Source organism: Molossus molossus, unplaced genomic scaffold, assembly GCF_014108415.1.
Source record: "Molossus molossus isolate mMolMol1 unplaced genomic scaffold, mMolMol1.p scaffold_m16_p_10, whole genome shotgun sequence".
Lineage (NCBI taxonomy): Eukaryota > Metazoa > Chordata > Mammalia > Chiroptera > Molossidae > Molossus > Molossus molossus.
In genome coordinates this window covers 62,464,988-62,485,541 of record NW_023425345.1, presented here as the reverse complement: position 1 = coordinate 62,485,541, position 20,554 = coordinate 62,464,988, and the positions used below count along the sequence as shown (strand labels likewise).

General features: G+C 40.2%; 1 protein-coding gene and 1 pseudogene across 2 annotated transcripts in view; one reads left to right on the top strand and one right to left on the bottom strand.

Moving 5' to 3' along the window:
- PTPRB (protein tyrosine phosphatase receptor type B) overlaps positions 1 to 20,554 on the bottom strand; it is a 107,252-nt gene that overhangs the window by 51,878 nt on the left and 34,820 nt on the right. For both annotated transcript variants that reach the window (XM_036251019.1, XM_036251018.1), the window contains 6 exons: positions 16,866 to 17,141; positions 15,740 to 15,997; positions 15,315 to 15,578; positions 13,063 to 13,332; positions 9,593 to 9,853; positions 3,886 to 4,152 (listed from right to left, as the gene is read on the bottom strand). In XM_036251019.1, the coding sequence (XP_036106912.1) occupies positions 3,886 to 4,152; positions 9,593 to 9,853; positions 13,063 to 13,332; positions 15,315 to 15,578; positions 15,740 to 15,997; positions 16,866 to 17,141 (1,596 nt within the window). The remainder of the gene's footprint in view (positions 1 to 3,885; positions 4,153 to 9,592; positions 9,854 to 13,062; positions 13,333 to 15,314; positions 15,579 to 15,739; positions 15,998 to 16,865; positions 17,142 to 20,554) is intronic.
- Positions 7,097 to 7,412, top strand: LOC118623230 (annotated as a pseudogene).

The window sequence follows — 20,554 nt, the reverse complement described above, 5'->3', positions numbered from 1 at the left end:
TCCTACGGTATTTTAAGTGGAGGCGTTTTGATGTAAATGTGTCCAAATGTAGGAAAGGGAGCAAACATTCTAACAATCCAAATGAATGGTTTTGGATCAAACTCATCAAGAAAGATGTGTGAGGGGAGGGAAACGGTAAACAATGCAACAGCTTTTTTTTAAAAAAAAGCTCAGCTTTGTTCTTGTGATGAAGTTATTTATTCCTGGGGAGTCTGGTAACTAACACAACTAGAGGTGTTTTTTCTCTTTGTAAAGCATTTCCTGCCCTCTAGTGGCAAAAAACAAACCTAAATGCCTATCCTGGAAGCAACAGGTCTGGTGATTAGACCGCCTGTGGGCAGACAGCTATTGTGGCGAGCATGGCCTTTCTGATGTCAACCATAATCAATGGCTTATTATTTTTTAAAACTTATCTTTATTGTTGAATGTATTACAGATGTCCCCCTCTCCCCCTATTGACCCCCTCCTCCCCGCTCCTGCCCCCTGCCTGCCTTCCCCACACTATTGTCTGTGTCCATTGATTATGCATATATGCATATGCGTTCTTTGGTTTATCTCTTCCCTTCCCAGCCCTGCTCCCTTCCCTTTGAAGTTCATCAGTCTAACAACCCAGTTGTATTTCTTAATTCCTTCACCTTTTTCACCCATCCCTCCAACCCCCCTTCCACTGGTAACCATCAAAAAGTTCTCTGTATCTCTGAATCTGTTTCTGTTCTGCTTGTTCATTTTGTTTGTAGATTCAATTATTGATAGATAGGTATTTATTGCCATTTTGCTGTTCATAATTTTGATCTTTTTCTTCAAGAAGACCCTTCAACATTTCATATAATACTGATATGGTGGTGGTGAATTCCTTTAGCTTTTTCTTGTCTGGGAAACTCTTTCTATGTCCATTGAGTCTAAATAATAGCTTTGCAGGACAGAGTAATCTTGGTTGTAGGTCCTTGCTTTTCATCACTTTGAATATTTTTTGCTACTCCTTTCTGGTCTGAAAAGTTTCTTCTGAGAAATCAGATGACAGTCTTATGGGTGCTCTCTTGTAGGTAAGTAACTACTTTTATGTTGCTGCTTTTAAGATTCTTTCTTTGTCTTCAATCTTCTGCATTTTGATTATAATGTGTTTTGGTGTTGGCCTCTTTGAGTTCATCTTGTTTGGGACTCTTTGTGCTTCCTGGACTTATATGTCTATTTCCTTCACCAAGTTAGGAAAGTTTTCTGTCATTATTTTTTCAAATAGGTTTTCAATTTCCTGCTCTTTCTCTTCTCCTTCTGGCACCTCCATGATGCAAATGTTGGTACTTTTGAAGTTGTCTCACAGGCTCCTTACACACTATCCTCATTTTAGGGGGTTCTTTTTTCTTTTTGCTGTTCTGATTGGGTGTTTTTTGCTTCCTTATGTTTCAAATTGATGGTTTGCTTCTTGGCTTTACCTACTCTACTGTTGATTCCCTTTAAATTATTCTTTATTTCAGTTAGTGCATCCTTCATTTCTGACTGGTCCTTCTTTATGTTCTTGAGATCCTCACTGAGTTCACTGAGCATCCTTATAACCAGTGTTTTGAACTCTGCATCTGTTAGGTTGCTTATCTCTGTTTCGTTTAGTTCTTTTCCTAGAGTTTTGTTCTGTTCTTTCATTTGGGACATGTTTCGTCTCCTCATTTTGGTTGACTCCCTGTGTTTGTTTCTATGTAGATAGAGTTGCTATGTCTCTTAGGCTTTGTAAGGTGGCCTATTATTGTAGGTGTCCTGTAGGATCCAATGGCACAACCTCCCTGATTACCCCAGCTGGGCCCTCAAGGTGCACCCCCATGTGGACTGTACACCCTTCTGTTGTAATTGAATCTTGATTGCTATTGGCATGTCAATGGGAGGGATTTACTCAGGCTGATCAGCTGCATGGACTGGCTGTGTCCACTGACCCCTGGCCTCTGACCACCTTGGAGGATCAGCTGGGCAGGGGCCCACCACACAGAGCAAGACTTACTTCAGTAGGGCTCTGGTACTCACTGAGTCCACTTCTTGGGTGTGTCACTTGTGGAGATGGTTGGGTGGTGGTGCATCAATGTGGTCTGAAGCTGTCTACTGGGTGTGCTGGCTCTGGGGCAAGGTCAGCCATTGCATGTGTTCTACCTGGGGCCACCTGGCATAAGCTACAAAGTGATCTGCAGATGGCTGCTTCTTGTGCTGGCCTTGGAGGTGCCCAGGCAAAGCCAAGCTGTGAACCAAGGCTGGCTGCTTCTAGTGCCAGGCCTGGGGCCACTTAGTGAAGAATACGGGGCTCACTGAGACCAGATGCTGCTTGTTTGAGAGAATTTAGGAAAATCTAAAACAGGAGCCAAGAGAGGCCAATTCTATGGTAAAGCCACTGGAAACAGCTTGGGTGGGCCAGAAAGTTGGGTGGGGCAGGGCCTCAGGGAATCACCAGGGTGAAGCAAAACTGTGAGCCTGGTTGCTGGAGTCCCAGATATGACAGCTGTCTGCCTGCCCCAAGGGAGAAGGGCTCAGCAAAGGAACAACAGTTTCCACCAGCATGTCTGTCCATCTGGGAGGAAGCTGCCTTTCTAGCTCTCACCAGATGCCAAACATTCAGTTCTTCCCTCTATGTCTCTGGTGCCTTTCAAGATGCCAGTCCAAGTAAGTCCATGCACAGGCCCTTTAAGAGGAAGTGCTTGGGGCTCCAGCAGTCTCAGCCTCCCTCAGGATCAATTCTCCCCTGGTTTTTACAGCCAGAAGTTATGGGGACTTCTCTTCCTGGCACTGGAACCTTGAGCTGGGGGTCCTGGTGTGGGACAGGGACCCCTCACTCCTTAGGGAGGACCTTCACAGACCAGATATTACTCCTGATTTTTTTTAAATCCTCATCCGAGGATATTTTTCCATTGATTTTCAGGTGGGGGGGGAGGAGAGAGAGAGAGAGAAACAATGATGTGAGGGTGACAAACTGATTGGTTGCCTCCCAGGGCTGGGGATCTAATCACAACCAAGGTACGTGCTCTTGACCAGAATTGAACCTGAGACTCTTTGGTCTGCAGGTCGTTGCTATAACCTCTAAGCCAAACTGGCCAGTCATCGCTCCTAATTTTTATCTGCCACACGTGGGTGTGGGATCAGCCTGTTCTCATCTCCACCCCTCCTATCAGTCTCAATGTGGCTTCTTATTTTATTTCGTAGTTGTAGGACTTCCATTCAGTTCTATTTTAGGTGGTTTTGAATGATGGTTGTTCTGTAGTTTAGTTGTAATTTTGATGTGGTTGTGGGAGGAGGCAATACCGCGTTTACCTACGCCGCCATCTTGACCGGAAGTTCTCATCATTGGCTTATTCTAATTGGGGTTTAGTGCCACAGACATCCACTGAGAGCCGGCAATTTGCCAAGTACAACAAAACGGAAAAGCCGTGGATGCCTTTAAGGAGCTCCCTGGCTAGAAGTAGTTTGCAAATTAATTTCTGTAGTATTGAGTAATAGTTGTACCATGTATCAGAAATAGTACTGCCCATAGTGACCACCAGACTAAAATCCTGTAGTATATCTAAGCCACACTACTGTTTCCATCATTAGTTGATCAACTTCAGCTAAATATTTTCATAGAATTATCAATATCAATTCATCATGTATAATGGATGAGATTTGGCATCAAACGACTCTCATGTCATCACAAAGGTTTTTCTAAGGGTTCTGTCACACTTACTGGAGATTTAAGAAAATTCAGAATTCATTATTTCCTACCCTCGTTCACCCCCTTCCCACCCCACCAATTACCATTCCTGGGAGAGCAACATGTACCTTCTGGATGGTACTGAAACCTGGCTTTTAGGAAGATCAGAGATGAGCCTGTTCATAGAATGTTTTAAGAGTGGAACACTGGGCTCCATGTGCTCAGCTTACCTGTCCTTCCTTCCACCAGCACTTGTCGGGAGGAGATCCCTCCGCTTACTGTTGTTACCACCACGGAGTAGAGACTGCCTGATTTGAGGGCGTGGAAGCTGTATGTGTTGGTCTTACTGGAGACACTCTCATTTTTGATGACCACATTTTCATGGATGAGTAAGACTTGGTAGAACTCGACGTCTCCCATTGCCTGTGTCCAGTTAGTAAACAGGCTGCTGGTTGTCCCTTGGTTGGCCACATGCAAACCCGTCACTTGGGCAGGCACTAAAACACAGTGGACAGGCAGAGGAAGAAAACAGGTAACATTTAGTCACACTAAGGCAGTGTAATAAAAATAAGTAAAAAATGGAGGCAGTTTTGAAGATGCTAATATATATATATATTTTGCTATAGACTCTTAGCTGCATTTCCTGTAGCATATGGAGAGCTATTCCCCCACAGAGACTTTACTAGTATGAAAAAGCTATTTATATGGAAAATCAAAATTATTTTGGATCCAAGGATGAGATAATGCATGCCTATTAAACAGTTTTGATTTAAATTTTTCAATAATGAAAGCTGCTATTTTTTAAGATTGCTTACTTAATGTAATTTTTTCTGTCCTTACCCCATGAGAACTCAAAGCCACATTACCCACCTGAGCTGGTGAGTGTTATGACAAGTATTGGGAAATCCCTTCAACCTGATGACTAGGCTGTGGTCTAGAAAACTGGTTAATTCTTTGCTGGCACATTCTCAAGAGGACTACTATTATTATACATGAAAATGTTATAATAATGGAAATCATATTATCATATAATGATAATAATAATAATAATAATAATAATCTACTACTGAGTGCTAGCTGTGTGCCAGTTATGGGTTCTATGCTTTATAGAGATTATGTTATTTGATACTCATTCAAAACTCTATGAACTTTATTTTATTATTCCTTTTCCTGGGGAGGAAACCAAAGATGATAAAATAGAAATAACTTGGCCTACGTCAGGGTGATAACAAACAGTGAACCTGAGGTTCAGAGCCTGATCTGTCTAACCCGTGAGCCTGAGCCCTTTACCTAATTAGTAACTACTGTGATTTGTAATCTGTCCATCGACAAATCTTTTTACACAAATCTTGAAGTTGGCCCTTGATCAATACATATCATCTCTGTGCCTCTTCCCTGAATTATGATAATCAAAGGGATTATTGACCTTGGGGCAACTCTTCTCAGAATTCATTGACCTTTGGATTCAGATACAGACATATTCATTAAAAAATATTATTTTGGACAAAGATGGTCAAAAGGTACAAATTTCCAGTTATAAGATAAATAAGTACTAGGGAAGTAATGTACAACATGATGACTATAGCTAACACTGTTACATAATATATAGGACATTTGTTGCGAGTAAATCTTGTGAGTTCTCATCACAAGGAGAACATATTTTGTCTTTTTTCCTTTTTATTTTATCTATATGGGAAGATGGATGTTAGCTGAACCTATTGTGGTAATCACTTCATAGTGTATGTAAATCAATCCATCACACTATATGCCTTAAACTTATAGTGATGTATGCCAATTATTTCTCAGTAAAACCTAAAAATATTATTAATATTCCATTTTAATTCTAAATGTCATATGTAAAGCAAAGGAAGTAATATGCCAAAACAATTTTGAAAAAGAGGAACAAGACTGGAGGACTAACATCATTTAATTTCAAGACATACTAGTAAGCAACAGTAATGAAGATAGTGTGATACTGGCAAAAGAACAGACATATCGATCAATAAAACAGAATTGATAGTCCAGAAATAGACCAACACATAATAGTCAATTGCTATTTTACAGAAATTTAAGAGCAGTTTAGTAGAGGCAAGATCATCACTAAGAAATAAGTCTAGAATGATTAGATGTCCATATGAAAGGAATTAAACCTTGACCCATATCCCACACACATATAAAATTTAACTCAAAAGAAATTCCACACCTAAATTAAAATCTTAAAACTATAAAAACTTTTAGGAGAAAATCTTTGTGACCTTATCTTAAGCAGAAATTTCTTAGATAATCACACCAAAAGCATGACCATGAAATAAATTGGACATCAAAATTAAAAACATATGTTTTGCAAAATACACTAATAAATTAGTGCAAAGACCAACCACAGACTAGGAGAGAACATTTCAACACACGTTTCTGACCAAGGATGTATATTTGGAATAAAGAATTCTCAAAACTCAATGGTAAGAAACAAACATGAACAAAATACCTTCCTCCCCAAAGAAGATGAATGGATGGTAAATAAACATATGAAAAGATGCTCAAAACTATTAATCATCAGGGCAAGACACATTGAAAACACGAGATACCACTACACACTTATTAGAATAGCTAAAATTAAAACAACAACAACAAAAACAAAAAACAACCTGACAATACCAAATGCTGCGGAGGATATGGAGGAACTGTAAATATCGTACATTGTTGGTGGAGATGTAAAATTTTACAACCACATTAGAAAATAGCTTGGTAGTTTCTCTCACAGTTAACATACTCTTACCATATGACCCAGCTCTATAAGTGGTGGGAATAATGAAAATGACCTTAAGTCTAAAACAATGTCTTGGACTTCCATTTCTGGCAGAATGATGGGCTACACGCCAGGAAAATCCCCCCAATCAACACAATTATATGTGTGTGTGTGTGTGTGTGTGTGTGTGTGTGTGTGTTGGATAAAACATAAAAATGTAAATGCACAAATGAGTTGTCAAGAATGCAAGAAATTCTCAGAGACCTAAAAGTAAGTGATAGAGAGGTAACTGGATAACTCAAGTAGACTTTCATCCTGAAGGCATCTTTTAAACATACATTTAAGCTTTGATTTTATAACTTTGCAGGATCTACAAAAGAGGGGGTAAAGTGTAGGACTTTCCCAGACTGAGGAACCTCGTCAGTAACCCCGCACAGCACTGGAATCCTGAAATGTCACATTCTAAGTGTAAGTGAAACAAATATTCCCTTTTACTCCCCACATTACCCCAACCACCTTAACACTGAATGGAAAGGAAAAAAAATTTCCTCTAAGAATTCATAACCTCAAGACAGCTTCAGTAAACTTGCAACTCAAATTCATAAGACCTGGATGATCAAAAAACCTCTAGGTGACCATTTAGATTGAAACAGGTCTGCGCCTTCTTTTTGTGCGCGGATAGCGCTCTGGCAAGCATGGTGAACGTTCCTAAAACCCGCCGGACTTTCTGCAAGAAGCGTGACAAGCATCACCCGCGTAAAGTAACGCGGTGAAAAAGGGCAAGGATCCTCTTTATGCGCAGGGACAGCGGCGTTACGACAGGAAGCAGAGGGCCTGTGGGGGGCAGACTAAGCCGATTTCCGCAAAAAGGCTAAAACTACAAAGATTGTGCTGAGGCTTGAATGTGTTGAGCCCAACTGCAGATCTCAGAGAATGCTGGCTCGTAAGAGATGCGAGCATTTTGAACTAGGAGGCGATAAGAAGAGAAAGGGCCAAGTGATCCAGCTCTAAGCTTCATATTTTATTTTATGTGACAATAAAATCTGGAGGATATGTTCTAAATAAATAAATAAATAAATAAATAAATAAATAAATAAATAAATAAAAACAGGTCTGGGGCCCTGGCCGGTTTGGCTCAGCAGTTGGAGTGTCGGCCTGCGGACCAGAGAGTCCCGGGTTCGGTTCCCACTAAGGGCATGTACCAAAAACAAACAAACAAACAAAAAAACAGGTCTGGGCTGGTAGTAGTCCTGTGCACCTGACATAAAAAGAAAGTTCTTTTTGAAACCCACTTTGAAACAAGGCATCAAAGAATTGCCACAGAATAAAATCCCAAATTATACAGGAAAAAAATCACAAACATTTAAGGAAGTAAAGCACCATAAGCAAAATGCAACAAATTCAATGTGCAACAGAATTGCACTCCTGAAGATTTCAGATAATTATCATTTATTTAAATGATAATTAAAATAAAAACTGTTACTAGGCTTATAGTAATGAAGGAAGAGAATGGAAATATGGCTAAAGAGAATCAAAGAGAATGTTTAAAAGGGTAAAAGAGACCAATTATTCAAACTTAACGGGTAGATTTAAAAACAGTTTAGACAGACAAGATTGGGCATGTTCAGGGTGGTATGGCCAATAGTGTAGTGAAGAACTGTGGGGGTGGTTTGGAGGGCTGGATGGATGGGGGTAAAGGGGGGAGTGGGGAACATCTGTAATGCTGTCAACAACAAAAATATAAAATAAAAAAATAGTTTAGACAGAACAGCAGCAACAAAAAGAATTAATGAACTAAAACAAAAAACTGAGGAAATTATCCAGACTACAGCCCAGAGAGCAAGTACATGGGGGGGGGGGGAATATATATATATATATATATATATATATATATATATTATTCTAGAATACCAGTAGGAGAACAGAGAGGGAATGGAGAAGACATAAGAGGCAAGATTAGAGAGTTAAGGATGAGAATTTCCCAGGATTGATGAAAGATACTTATCTGCAAACACAGAAATCCCAATCATTTCAAGCTGGATAAACAAAAAGAAGTCTGTACTTAGATCATTACTGCGAAATAGCTGAACACCAAAGGCAAAAAATAGATCTTAAAAACAATCATAAGAAACAGGTTACTCATAGAGACATAAAAGTTAGACTGACAGCTAACCTTTTTCAACATCAACAATAAATTCCAGAAAGATTCAAATAATATCTTCAATGTGCTCAGAGAAAATAACTCTCAATAAAATTGTAGGCAAGGGAAAATATATTTCAAGGTTGAGAGCTATACAAAGACATACCCAGAAAAACAAAGCTCCAGAGAGTTTGTTCCTAAACACTCTGTAAAGAAATTTGAAGCGTGTTCTCTAAGATGAAGAAACGTAACACAAGATGGAATTTCTGAGATGCAGGAAGAAAAGATGAGGAAAAAAATTTGTAAATTGGTGGTTCAATTCAAGGATACATGACTGTATAAAACAATAATTATATTTTTGTGGGGTTGAAAGAAGAAGAGAGAAATAAAATACAGGACAACAATAATATATAAATTTGGAAAGAGGAGTATCTGATGTTAACCTTGTTTCCTATTTCACTTAGAAAATGAGAGTGATTGAAAGATAACTGCTCACCACTACATCTATTTGCTTTATCTGAATCCATATACCTTCTTTTTCCCAGCTGACTCTAAAGTTATACTACTTATGCTCCATTCCAAAGCCAGTTTTTTCATTTGTCTCTAGATTCCAATACTTCTTGCCTACTCATAGAATAATGGCAGCAATTCTCCCCTCTCTCTATATAGCATCACCATTCCTCATTCTTCTAAAACATTCCCATCTGCATAAAATGTTATTTATTCTACCATTAAAAAACAATCCTCCTTCCAAACATATGATCTCTTTCAGATGCCGCCCCATTACTCTGCTCTCCTTTGCAGCAAAACTCCTTGGAAAGGTGGTTCTCTGCTCTGTTTTAATTTTAGCAAGATAGACTCAAAGTAAAACAAAACACGGAACTATTAAAGACAAGAGCTGAGATAAGTAAAAATAGAAAACAAACAACAGAAAGGATCCATAAATCAATGCTCAGTACACAACAGGCATTTAGTGAACATTTGTAAGTTGAGTGTCAACAATGCAGCAGACAGAATAGTTTTAAAGCCTAAAGTTTATAAAGAATATTACCTGTTCTTCCTTTCATTGAAGAAGAATTTTTTAAGTCTCCACTAATGCTGGTGACGGTAGCTGTGTATTTTCTCCCAGGCACCAGGTCGGTAAAAGTGAATTCTTTGGCATCTTTCGGGAGTGACTTGTGGATGAACAAGAGGTCTCTGTCTGCTAGTGAAATGATGTATTTCTCCCATTCCGCGACCGGGTTCTGCCACATGATGCCCAGGGAGGTTTCGTTGGCATGTTTGACACGAAGCTGGAGGACAGCCAGGGGAACTGAGGAAAGAGCAATGGGGACTTGGGTCACTGACTGACTCAGAAACACTCACATATTCTTTAGAGAGCTGTTCTCTTCCCTCCGCAGTAGTATCTCAATTCAGTATTTCTTTTCTGAATGCGTATGAACATTAAGAAAAAATAAAAGCTCATCACAAAATATTTGTTTATATGTCATAAACAGAAATAAGAAGTCAAAATAATACTGTTAAAAAAACACTTTACTGGTTCTTTTATTTTTGCGCCACATGATACTTGATGAGTGCTTATGTTTTCATATGAATTCTATGACATGAAAATATTTAATTCAATCTTGTCATCCACAAGACCAAAGAGGAAGATCGTGTTTGAGTACTTTGGGAAGAGTTAGGAGTATTTGTTGCCTCTGTAGCTTGGGAAGACAAACTGATTTTTCCCTTCATTTCTAAGGAGGGAACACTGATGTGTCCATGCAAGGGAAAGTAATAACAGTATACTAGGTAACTAATAATAGTATCTGATTAAAAACTCCCATTATCCAAAAAACTGAAATTTCTTCCATTTCTTTAAAAGGTTTTATTATTAAAGCTTCTTAGGAGACATTGTTAGGAGTAAAGTGTTGATCCATAAAACAAGAGAGAAGCAAAATTATGGAAGAATCAAGCGTGTAAAATTATACTGTGTAAAATTTTGCATCAAAGAAATTTTCTGTCATCTCCTATGATAACCATGCCTTCTTCAGGAATACCTCCTGAAGGACCTGCCCGAGGGATCAGAAGTTTTCCTCCTTTCAGAAATATGTACATGGTAGTTTGCATGGTTTGTTTCTTTTTCTTCATCACAGATTTGTTCGTAAGCAGATAATGTACCATGAACATTCCTTTCTATAAAACCTTTTGATGTTGGGGTCCATGTTTTCAAACTTTTTAAGGAGCTTGTTGAGGTTGGCAAAGCTTCTGCTGAACCTTTCACTGTGAATTTTCTTGGGTGTTCTTTGTCTTCTCCTGCAGTTTCCCTTTTTCTTGCCTCTTCTTCACTGATGTGTTCCCGTTCTAGTTCCAACAACTCGTCATTAGCCAGTTCCTCGGGAACCACCTCTAGGAGCTCAATGGCACCCTCACCCACACCCAGGTGAAAGTTGTTTGACATCTCAAACACAGCTTTGTTGAATTTTGCAACCTCATCCTTGGCAAATCTGTTGAAGTCATAGACAAACCTCTTGAATGTCTTCTTCCAGATGCCCTTTATACAATCCTTGGGGATATCACCCCTAACCGAAGCAAGGTTCTTGAGGAAGTCATAAATGTTGTAATCCTTCCAGAATTGCATCAGTGTTTTCTCAGTGTCTTCCTCAGCAATAGCAGCAGCCTGGGAAAAGGTCCTCCTCAGGACCTTAAAAGCTGCTATAACTCTGATCCATTGGTTGGATCAAAGAGATGGTGTTGGGAAGGAAAACACCACTTTGATATTGTGACGAAGATCACCAATAAAAGGAGGATGTCCAGGAGCATCCTCAACGATAAGCAAAATCTTGAAAGGTATGTTATTCTCCATACATAGCAATTCAGAAGGGCATCCTGGAATAGGAACTGGGTTACCCATGACTTCTTGCTGCTCCCGATGTACACTGGCAGTGTGTGCTTATTGGTATGCTTGAAGGCCCCATGGTTCTCACTGTCCCAGATCACAAAGGGTTTCAATTTGTAGCCTGCAACATTGTCCTCAAGGAAAAATAACAATCCTTAAAAGCCTCGAAACCTGGCATTGACTTTGCCTCCTTATGTACAAAAGTCCTTTTAGGCATGTGTTTCCAGAATAGGAAAGTTTCATCTGATTGAAGATTTTCTCTGGAAAGTAATTTTCCTCCACAACGAGCTTCTCTGGAGTTTCCGAAAATTCTTTTATCTTCACATCAGCACTTGCAGACTCACCACTCAGGTTCACATTATGTAATGAATAACAATTCTTGAATCATCTAAATCACTCAGAGCTAGCAGGAAATTCAATATCATAGTCAGGTCCAGCCTTTTCTTCCAATGATGCAAACAAGCATTTTACTTTAGTCATGATTGTCATGATGCTGAGAGAGCTTCGTTTCTGTGTCTGGTTCAATCCAGGTCATTAGAAGTTTCTTCAAGTCTGACATAGGCCCTTCTCAAATTGTTGTTGGCCTTGTTTTCTTCAATGAATTAGATCCTTTAATAGCTTCCATCACCTTGTTCTTGTTCTCCAGGATTGTGGCCATGGTGGAATGGGACATGCCTGACTGGTGAGCAACAACCATCCCTGGTTTTCCACCTCCGTGGTCCTTAATCACTTTTAATTTCATTTCCTGGCCAATCTCTCAGTGTGGCCTCTTACTGGCAACATCAGCAGTAGATTTTTTACACTTAGGAGTCATGATGAACAAAACAACATGAGATTAAATTAAGCACAAAACAAATGATGCAGCAAACGTGAGATGTTTGAGGTTGCTTCTGGTGTAACAGGACATACTGTTTTACAGCAAACTTTTTTTTTTTTTTAATAAGTAGAGACTACACTCTAAAATAATGATAAAAGCAGAACATAGTAAATATACACATCAGTAGCATGGTCTTTTATTATCATTAGCAAACAGTACGTGCTGCACGTAACTGTATATGCTATGCTTTTACATAATGAGCATGTTTGTTTACAGCGGCATCACCACAAACACGTGAGTAATACATTGAGCTATGATGGTACGATGTCTATGACATCACTGGGTCATAGGAATTTTTAAGTCCATTATAATCTTATGAGACCACTGTTGTGTCCGTCTTTGACCAAAATGTCGTTAAGAGGTTCATGACTATAAAATAAAGGCGTTGTTAGTGGGAGTGATTTCGAATGTTCTTATTTGACAAAATTAAACCTTACTAACCCTATTTTAGTCTGCAAATATATAATATCTAAAATTCAGAAAACAGACAATCCCCAGAAGAGGGGGTGGGGGGAGAAATAAACCACAGAACTTATATGCATGTATGCATGAACAACAGACATGGACAACAACGCTGGGGACAGGGCGGGGAGGGAGGGGGAGGGCGAATCAGTGGGGGGAAAAGGAGAAACATCTGTAACAAAAATAAATTAATTAATTAAAAAAATAAATAAAATTCAGGAAACAATATTAATAGTTAGCTGGGTTACTTGGTAAAGGGACCAAATTGAGATTCATCAGTCATTAACACTTTGATAATTCTTACCTGTCCTGCCTTGGCAGCGCTTAGAGTTCTTCAGATTTCCACTCTCAACAATGACTTCTACTTCATACTGTCTTCCTGGTATGAGCCCCATGTCATCTAGGACATAGTGTGTTTCCTCCTTTCGCACAGTGATGTTGAGCAGCACCAAAGAATCGTTGAAGAGCAGGACACGATACTGCTCCCAGTCTCCAGCAGGGGGCGACCAGCTCACTATCAGGGACCCCTGTGAACCATTGCTGTTTGCTTCCAGGTTCTGAACTTTCTCTGGAACTAAATGGTAAAATGATGTAAAAAAGGAGCTACTAAAAACCAAAAATAAAGTCACCCACTCACTCTTCATGGGTAACAGTAGATAAGAGACCTATTATCTGTAATTCAAAACATTTCTATCCCCACCTGATGTTCGTGGGTTGCAAAAGAGTGTTCTTTCCTCACTTTGGAGACATTTGACACTCAAGAAATGTGTGCTCGATCACTTTAGTAATACAACGCCAATGTGATTTTCTGTAACACTGTTAATAATCTAGTGATGTGTTGCCCTGGTCGGTTTTCTCAGTGGTTAGAGCGTCGGCCCGCAGGCCAATGAGTCGAGGGTTCGATTCCGGCCAAGGGCACGTACCTCAATGGCGATTCTTCCGGGCCCTGGTCGGGGTTGTGTTGGGGGAGGCAGCCACTCGATGTGTCCCTTTCATGTAGATATTTCTCTCTTTCTCTCTCTTCCTTTCTCCCTCCCATTCTATCTGAACACAAATAGAAAAGAAAAAAAAAGTCCTCGGGTGAGGATTAAAAAAAATAAATAATCTAGTGATGTGAACGCTGTTTCACTGATTGCACCGGCTCTAGAGACAGTATTGATGTATCTAATGACGGTGACATTGATGGATGTGGCATTTTTTGGAAGAAACTGCATATTGTGGTCATAAAACATTCCTCTTTCTTTTCCAGTTGAAAAGACGAATCTTGCAATATAGCTCTGATCTTACTCCTTTGCTGAAAACATTCAAGGTCTCTCCATTAACGACAGACTAAATCATCAAGTCCTTGGGGCGGCATTTGTAGTTCTCCACAATAAGCCCCACATCCTTCCAGTCTCACTTCTGACTACTCTGGCGGCTCCCCTCCTTCCCCACGCTTCCCGCTGGCCCCCAGGGGCTTGTTCTGTACACCTGTAGGTCTCCTGGGCGCTCCTGCCTTTGCTTGTCATTCCCTCCACCTCAAATCCCCTCCCTCGTTTCTCCCCAGGAAGTCGTCACTAGTCTCCTGAAAGAGAGTCCATTCTCTTGTGTCTCTGCCCAGTGGCTCCTACTTGGGAGCACAGAGAATGGACTCTGGAATCGGACAGCCTGATTTCAGCTCCAGCCACATTATTTTATATTGGCTGGATGACTACCGATAATTATTTATCTGTAAAGTGGTGATAATAATAGGAACTTTCTGGTGGTTTTGTTGCGAGAACTAAGTGAAACAATGGTGCAAAGTACTCAGCACCTGATACATGGAAATATCAATACAATTACTATTATTAAAATGTACTGCAGTATTTTTATTTTGTGTGTGTATGTTCTACATTGGTGTGATTAAAATGTAACTTCCTTAAAGCAAGGGTCAACAAGTAAATATTTCAGGCTTTGTGGACCATTACGGTCTTTGTCTCATATTTTTCATTTGTTTTTTTTTTGTTTGTTTTTGTTTTAAACCCTTAAAAATGTAATAACCACTCTTAGCGTGGGGCTATACAAAAACATGTTACAGTCTGTATTTGACTGAAGGGTGTAGTTTGCTGAGCCCTGCCATTTAAACAAATCCTAAAGCTCATGCTATAATAATTTACACATAGAAAGCAGTGGATAAATGTTTGGTGACTTAAGCTAATAAAATAATTTAGTAAAAAATATGTTTAAGTGCTAACTGGCCTTTACTATAAGAGTTGATCACAAAGGTTTCATTCATTAGTATCAATGCTAATGCATTTATGCTACTTAAATACATTAAGTGAAATAGCAGGGGGTAGAGCCAGTTATGTAAATCATGCAGGAACCAATCCAAACACATTTGCTTAAAAAATTCAGATACATGCAATTAACCCTCTGCTTTACTCTGTATGTGGGTCCTGGTGCACAGATACTCTCAGTCATATAGATCGTACATCCAGGTTGGGAAAGGAGTTTCCCTTCTAACTTATTTTGTCCTTTTCAAAAGTGGATCAGAGGTTGATCTTGTCAATGAAGGAATATTCTGGAGTCCAGACTCACCTGTTCTGCCCACTGCCATCGTCTGAGCAGACAATTCACCAGAGACGCAGCTGACGGTGACTTGATAAAGTCGTCCAGGGGTTAAGCCTTTAAATTGGGTTTCCATAACCTGGGGTGCTAACACTCTGGACTCTTTGATGGTCCCTTGGTGAGACAGGGTAATGTTGTAGGAATCCACATGTCCAGGAGGTCTTTGCCACTTGACTTTTAGAGAGGTCAAAGTACCATCATTTGTCACCTTCAGATTTGAGACTTCCATGGGGGCTAATTAGGAAGAAAGGAAAAGAGAATTTAACTCAGGATTCTATAACATATGAATTTCAATTTGTCCTACATTATCATTATTCAAATAATTAACAAGCTTTGTTTATGAAACATTTCCTTGATTTGCACATTATTCTTGTTCAGCTCGCTAGGGCACTTACTTGTCCTGGCCAGTTTCCACCTGTGGTTTCGCAGCCCTGCAGCCTCGGTTACAACGGTGAGGTTGTAGAGGTGGCCAGGCGTCAGTCCGTGAAAAGTGTAGGAAGTAGTAGATTTGTCCACGAAAGTGCCATCAACTAGGATCCCTTTATCCATTAGCATCAGCTGGTATCTTTCCACATTCCCAGAGCCGCGGGACCAGGAAATCAGGAGAGAATTGGTGTTCACCAAAATATCAATATCTTTCACCGGGGATGGCACTAATGGGACAAAACGCATTTCCAAAGCATCATTGACGACTTCCTTGTAGAAAACATGGACACGTTTAATTCAAAACTGCACATTCATTCCTGCTTCTCTGCACGTCTAACTTGTGTGACAGCCAGTGGGAACAGCACTTCTGAAATATGACTGGAACCTGGAGTACTGCTTTTTCCAAGTCCACCGCCTAAAGCTACACCCGAGTTCACCTGTCTGTCTCCCCGACGGAACAGGGATTCGGGCAGTTTCTACCAAGAAGTATGCTGTGGCACAGAAGTAAAGGGAAAAGGAAAAGGAAAGAACTGAAGGGGAGGAAACATGAAAGGAGAGAATAAAGCAGGAGAGAACACGAGGGAGAGTGAGTTGATAAGAAAGATGGTCCTGTATGAAGGAGGAGGCGACGTGTCATTGACCTTAGGGTGTGTGGGTACAAGCACAAACTCGTTCCAAACATGGGAATCTTAGGAAACATCGTGACTTGATGTTGTGAGAAGAATATACAAAGGAGGAAAGCCATTAAAAAATGAGTTTTATGGCACAAGCTCAGAAAATGCTGTTGGCTAAGATTTGAGTTAGAAGGACCATTAGGAAACGTTTACTTATTTTGGAGAAAACTCTAGTCCCAGGGAAGCTGCACGACGTGTTCAAAACAACCCAGCAAGCTAGCAGCACAGCCGCACCTCCTTGTTCTCAGTCTGGTCTTTCCACTGTCACACAATATTTACGTATAGTGTGCCTGTGTGTCTGTCTGTATCTTTCTAACTATCTTTGCTCTGGGGGCAGTCTTACGTTCATTTCATGAATTTAATATAATTTCAGAAGAAGCATAGACTATGAAATATCCAACTACCTGTAAGCAGGTCTTACCTGTTGATCCATTGGTATGAATTGTAGATGAACTTTTATTTCCAGAAACAGCGGTGATGGCAATATTGTATGTATTACCAGCAGTAAGGTTAAGAAACGCATATTCATACCATGAAGTACTTTCTTGAATTTTGGCCCCATGTATCTTTTGGTTATCATCAAATAACTGCACCTCATACCAGGTGACTTTTCCAGAAGAAGGAGTCCACCCAACGTGCAGGCTGGTTGAAGTGGTCTTCTCTTTATTGACCTCAAACCGAGCAGGAGGCAAAGGGTCTGCAAGGCAAAAGCCAAGAAAGAGAATGTGGCTTGAAGACATGTGCCGAACATGCTTACCTGGCTAGAACACAAATGCATTTTCCTTAAAACGTTCAGGCACCTGCTGCCCATGAACCAACTGGCATTTGACCCCACTTCCAAACTTACCATTTCATTGATAAAAGAAACCCACTCAGCTACTAGTCATACAAACTCGTTTTTCGAATAAAACTTCTTCTGTTAAGACAACTCTGAGCTTGGAATTCCAAGGAAGGTGATATTTCCTTTGGCTTGCAAGTTTAGCACTTGTCAGACACTGACAAACATCCAGGCTGTGCCTGGCGAAACGTTGAAAATCAACACAAAATACAGATATTAAGAAATAAGTTTGAAATTTTCACTGAACTTTTTCTTTTTTAGGTTATGGATTTTCGTGGCTAAGTAGAGATAACTTCTGATTGTTTTAGATATCAGAAAACCACAAAAGATACAGACCTGATTACGAGGCTAGGCTAGGTTTGCTCACCAAAATGAATTCTCCCAGCAGCTGGCATTTTTCATGTCACTAAATGTTCAAAACTTTCAAAGCTCCGGGACATTCTGGAGCTGCTGAAGCTCTCAGAGCCGCTAGAAATGGGTTAGTCCTGCACCCTGCTGGTCACTAAGCTTCAGCTCTCAAAGCCATGGCTCCGTTTGAGAAGTCCCATTTCCCACCCGGTGAATCGTCCCTGTGGAACGTGAAGCAGGGTGAACAGCGTGTCTCCAGGCCAGGAACCAAGTCAACAGCGTCTGGGGAATAGGGAGGCCGCCTGAGAAACAAGACTCTCCCTACCCCACAATGCTGGGAGCAGAAACACTGAGAGACATTTACATAGGAGTAATTTTCCGAAATCCTACATAGTCCTTGGTCTAGAAAGTGGGATTAAGATAGTGCAAACTAAATTCCAATAGTGAAGTCAGATATTTGAGTGGCGTGGCTGTAGAGATCTCAGCTCTTTTTAAAAAAAAAAAAAAAAAATGTTTTTATTTATTTTAGAAAGGGAGGGAAGGAGGGAGAGAGAAAGAAACATTGATTGCCCCCCACTGGGGATCGAGACCACAACCCGGGCATGTGCCCTGACCAGGAATCGAACCAATGACCTCTCGGTGCATGGGTTGAAGCTCAACCAACTGAGCCACACTGTCCAGGGAAAGATCTCAGGACTTATCTACTTGTTAGTAAATTATAATTTTCAATGACTACAGGAATTCTACAATGTTCCTATAACAGTATATGTTTTAAAAGGCATCTGCTTGTGACACGAATGTGAATACAAATAGGAACAAGGTCATCTTACTGTACGTTCAAAAGGCATTTATGACCAGACAGCTCATAAGAGTACCCATTCACCTAGAGACACCATACACAGGCTAAATTCAGCCTGGGATCAATCCAACGTCTGTGTTTTTGGCTGTGATTTATATGAGTACATCAGACTGCAAAAATTAAATAAGCCACATAACATTTTATAATATCACAATTAATAATAATACACGTTAGCTGACCATTAAGCCGAGGCAGCAGTAACTTTAAGAGCCACAAGCACAGTGCTGGCCAGTCTGGCTTAGCAGTTAGAGGGTCAGCCCGCAGACCAAAGAGTCTTGGGTTTCATTCCAGCCAAGGGCATGTACCTCGGTTGCAGTTTGGTCCCTGGCCCTGGTCAGGGTTGTAGGGTAGGCAACCTATCAATGAGTCTCTCTCACATTGATGCTCCCCCCCCCCCCCCACACACACACACTCTATCTGAAGATAGATGGAAAAATATCCTCGGGTGAGGATTTAAAAAACAAAAAGAGCCACAAGCACAGGTGAGCTTGGAGGACAAGGTTGTGTGCTTCACACCCCAGCACGGCACAGGTTCCCTTGAGAGTGTATACTCCAGAGCCTGATGCCCGGGGCTTGATTCCGGGCCCCTGCTTTGTAGCTGTGTGCTCTGGGCAGTCCCTTAACCTCCCTGTCCTCAGCTGTCTCATCCATGCAACGCTGGCGATAATCCTATCATTTCAGTAGAATTCCTATGAAGATTAAATTGGGTATTTTATCTGGAGCACTAAAAACAGTGTCTGGTACATAGTAAGTGTCCAAGGTTAGCTAGTATTATTACTACTCTTATAATCAGGAGAAGATCTTGATATAGAAGCAGGAAGACGTGGTAGCAGACATGGGCTTTGGAGTCAGAACTCAGTTCAAACCTCGGCTTCATCATGTCTCAGTCATAAGACTCTGGGCAAGTGACTTCACCCATCTAAGTCTCCATTCTCCCATGTGTCTGGGAGCGTGATAATAGTACCTACATTCTTGGATGTTTTGAGGAGTAACAAAATATAGAGAAGACTTTACCTGGCATACAATGGGCGCTCAGCAATCTGTTTTATTCTATCTACTTGACCATAGGAAAAATTTTCCTCTGAATCACTGACAAAATGGAGGCAAAGGTGTAATACAATTGTATAAAACTAAAGTGATAGAAGCCTTAATTATTGTCTTCATAAAAAACAACCTTGATAAAAATTTTATCAGTTTATTCCCATGAACTAACTTTCTAGCCCTTAAGATAAAATAAAACACTCCCAAGGTGATTTGCACTTATAAGCTCTGGAGGGAAAGCAGTAGTTTTTTTTTTTAATTTCCAGCAATATTATTTAAATGTTCTATCTTACATAATAGTCTATAATTAAGGATGTCACAATAAAAGCAAAGAACATAATTTCGCCTCACAGAAAGTTTCCTTATTGCCTGGCAAGGATAAGGTACTTCACTACGATAAGATTCTAATAGCCAAGGAAACTCAAGAACAGCCTTGTCATCGGCAACCCAGATGACACATTTTTGCTGAAGAGGCATTTTAAGGACAAGGATGAGAGGGACCACTGCTTCCCAGTGATAGCTCAAATGAGATCAATACTGTACTGTCATCTACGTCTACAACTGAGCCAGATAAAGACCAAAGAAAATGATGTTATGTTCAGTATAATCTAAACATATATAATCTGCAAAATAGGAGCTACAGAAAATGAATTTAAACGTTCCGTGTCTAGAGGGTGAAGTTCAGAAATGCAGACTTGATCTAATCTCTCTGAACCAGAAAACAAAACAGTCACTCCTTTGTACATCCGCTAGAACAAAGGAACAATGAGACTGGGAAGTGCCTGGGCTGCGAGAACCCACACTGGAAACAAACACTTAAAACCCCATTTATGCTGTGATAAAGCCCTTTGCTGGCACTTGTCCACTATTGCTACGCTGCGGCAAAGTTCATGTTCGTCTTCTCAAGCTACAGGCCCAGTGAAAACTCTACTGGATTAAAAAACGTTTTCAATATTGTATTAGAAACAAATTAGATACTTCCATCAGGGATGCTAATTTCATATATAAATAGAGAGATTTGTAA